Source organism: Leptonychotes weddellii, chromosome 12 (genome assembly GCF_054177405.1).
Source record: "Leptonychotes weddellii isolate Sample4059 chromosome 12, ASM5417740v2, whole genome shotgun sequence".
In the NCBI taxonomy this organism is placed as follows: Eukaryota; Metazoa; Chordata; class Mammalia; order Carnivora; family Phocidae; genus Leptonychotes; species Leptonychotes weddellii.
The window spans coordinates 31,667,480-31,669,979 of record NC_138380.1 but is presented as its reverse complement, the minus strand read 5'-3'; the positions used below and the strand labels follow the sequence as shown (position 1 = coordinate 31,669,979).

At 37.9% G+C, this 2,500-nt stretch overlaps 1 protein-coding gene across 1 annotated transcript in view; it reads left to right on the top strand.

The window, feature by feature from the left end:
- The window catches only part of FOXP2 (forkhead box P2), a 548,145-nt gene that overhangs the window by 504,470 nt on the left and 41,175 nt on the right, over window positions 1-2,500 (top strand). Inside the window, exons 12-13 of the mRNA XM_081800223.1 lie at window positions 692-779; window positions 2,451-2,500. The exon at window positions 2,451-2,500 is cut by the window's right edge and continues 34 nt beyond it. Coding sequence (XP_081656349.1) covers window positions 692-779; window positions 2,451-2,500 — 138 coding nt within the window. The remainder of the gene's footprint in view (window positions 1-691; window positions 780-2,450) is intronic.

Genomic DNA, 2,500 nt, shown 5'->3' with positions numbered 1-2,500 from the left:
GTCAAGATTAGAGTAAGATGATGAGAATGTCTTATCTTTCACCACTTTTGTGTGAAATTAGGATAGATGTCTCCCAAATAGGACACTAGACATGAAATGTCAATCTTACACTTCTGATTACCAGAATCTTCAATGTACTTTATTTATTAGTAACAGCAAGTGATCATTCTTCATAAGTATTGATGTTTCCAAGGGATGATAATTTGCCATCTTTACATAATTCACACCACATCCTGGTGAAATAAGACATCGCTCACTAAACAACATCATAGGAACCACAGGCTGTTTTAACAGAAATGGAATAGAGAATTGCCTTTGTTCTCTTCAGAATTACTTTTGGTTCATATATTTAAAAGGTGCCCTTTTTTAAAAAAAATGACACGAGTATATGAAATACATCTAGTGATTTCTACTATTATTCTGTAAATGGTTTGGGGAAATATTTTTTTGTAATAACTGATAAGCTTAGAGACGATGCCATTTTTCTGCCATTTGAGGGGTCTCTGCATATGACATACATAATTTTCACTAAACACATAAGCACATTTAACTTTTCTTTGTATAGTTTCAGGGTGTTCCTTTTTCCCACCGTGGAGGAAAATACGGCTTCAGCATTGTGCTTTTTAAGGGGAGCGTATACCACGAACATAGACGTAGCTTGACTTTGTGTTTGTGTTTTGTGTTTCATTAGGCACCTTAACAATGAACACGCGCTGGATGACCGGAGCACGGCCCAGTGTCGAGTGCAAATGCAGGTGGTCCAACAACTAGAAATACAGGTTTGTTGGGTGCTCTCTTCATGGACCCCTTTCTCAGATTTCTGGTGCGTTAAATTGAGTAACGGGTAGATCCCGAGTCTTTTAACACAATGACTAGTAGAAATACGTGGGGTTTTCATTTGTTTATAACGATGGCAGCGACTGATGATGCAGGGGGGGCTGCTATAGTTTAACATCCTTATCACTTAGACCTCTCTAACCTTTAGACCACGTCATATAGATTTGGGTATCCCAAAAGAGCCAACTCTAAGTTTTTTTCCCTAATAGAAGTTAGACTAAACTCCACAGTTGGATACGATTTTATCACTGAGACAGTTTTCACATGAGCCGATCTTGATTTGTTCCATGAGATTTTATAATGTAGCAAAAAAAAGTCTTTACTATATCATGCCTGTCAGATACCACCCTGAAACCCCCCCCCTTTTTTTTTCTTTTCAACCTCTGGTGTTTTTTTAATTAAAGAACTTGCAGAGATTCTTAAGACTTACCTTTACTAGAATAATGGCCGGTCACCTATAAGACTATGGACGGTAATATGTATGTGTTGTTTCCGATGCTGCTAATTTAAGTTTAAAAACACTGCTGTTAATATTGAAACAGAATGTGGTCAAAAATAAATAGAGCTCATAAAACTGATCAGAAAGTAATTGTGTCACTCTATCATTCCTGTTATGTTTTTACCAACCCTTTAAAGCTTTGGCTAATACTTCCTCTTAAAGATTTTTTTTTTTCTCAATCAAACCAATACTTCATTTCATTTTATTAAACATACAGTTTCTTTTTCTAAACGCATTACTACGTCTTAAATTGTTTTAAACTCATCACATCACGGCTGTTTTCCAGAGAGCTACTAAAAACATTTTATTTTTACCTGTAAATAATCAAGAACACGTAAAAAACATCATGACTGCTGTAGTTTGAAAAGCTTTTTGTAAACCTGTTTACCATTTATAAAAGGTAGACTAAAACATAAGAGTTTAGCTGATGATCCAGTTTGCAGTGTGACCAATTATGCCTCCTTTCTTTTTCTTTTTCTTTTTTTTTCTTTTTCCTCCCTCTGCTGTGTCTGACTGATGGAGAAGTAAGGTCCGTCAGTTGTAATGAGACCCAGTGCAAGTGTAGATGCTGACTCCCGTGGCAGAGTTCAGCGTTTCACACTGCCTGGTCTCTGTCACTCTATTGAATTAGATTGATGATGGCAGATTGCAGGGGGCACTAACTGGACCTCAGTGGGAATGCATGAAGTGTGTAGACAATCCTGGCAGGCACTTCGCTTTGAGAACCCTTCACCCCTTCACAGCTGTTGGCACTAGTCCATTGCTAACAGTGTCCACAGGACTTTAAAAGACACCGTGGGCCTTCTAATTTATGGTTTCAGTAACTTGTTACTGTCGAGGCAAGTGTGACCTCAATTCTCTTATTGACAAAAAGATGAAGTGTTATTTGTTTTCTCTGACCTTTTAACATAAGGAAAGCTATAAAAGTTTTCCGCGCCCCCCGCCCCCCCATAGCCAAAGTTGCATTTCCTCCCAGATAAGTTCCTACTGACACAGACTTTTATATGCGGGAATCATTACTCTGAGACAAGCTCAATGATAAGATGTATCACTGCCATAAAATAGCCGTATCAGTCATTTCTAAAACGCTTCTGATCTCACTCTTTCTTAACAGCTTTCTAAAGAACGCGAACGTCTTCAAGCAATGATGACCCACTTGCACAT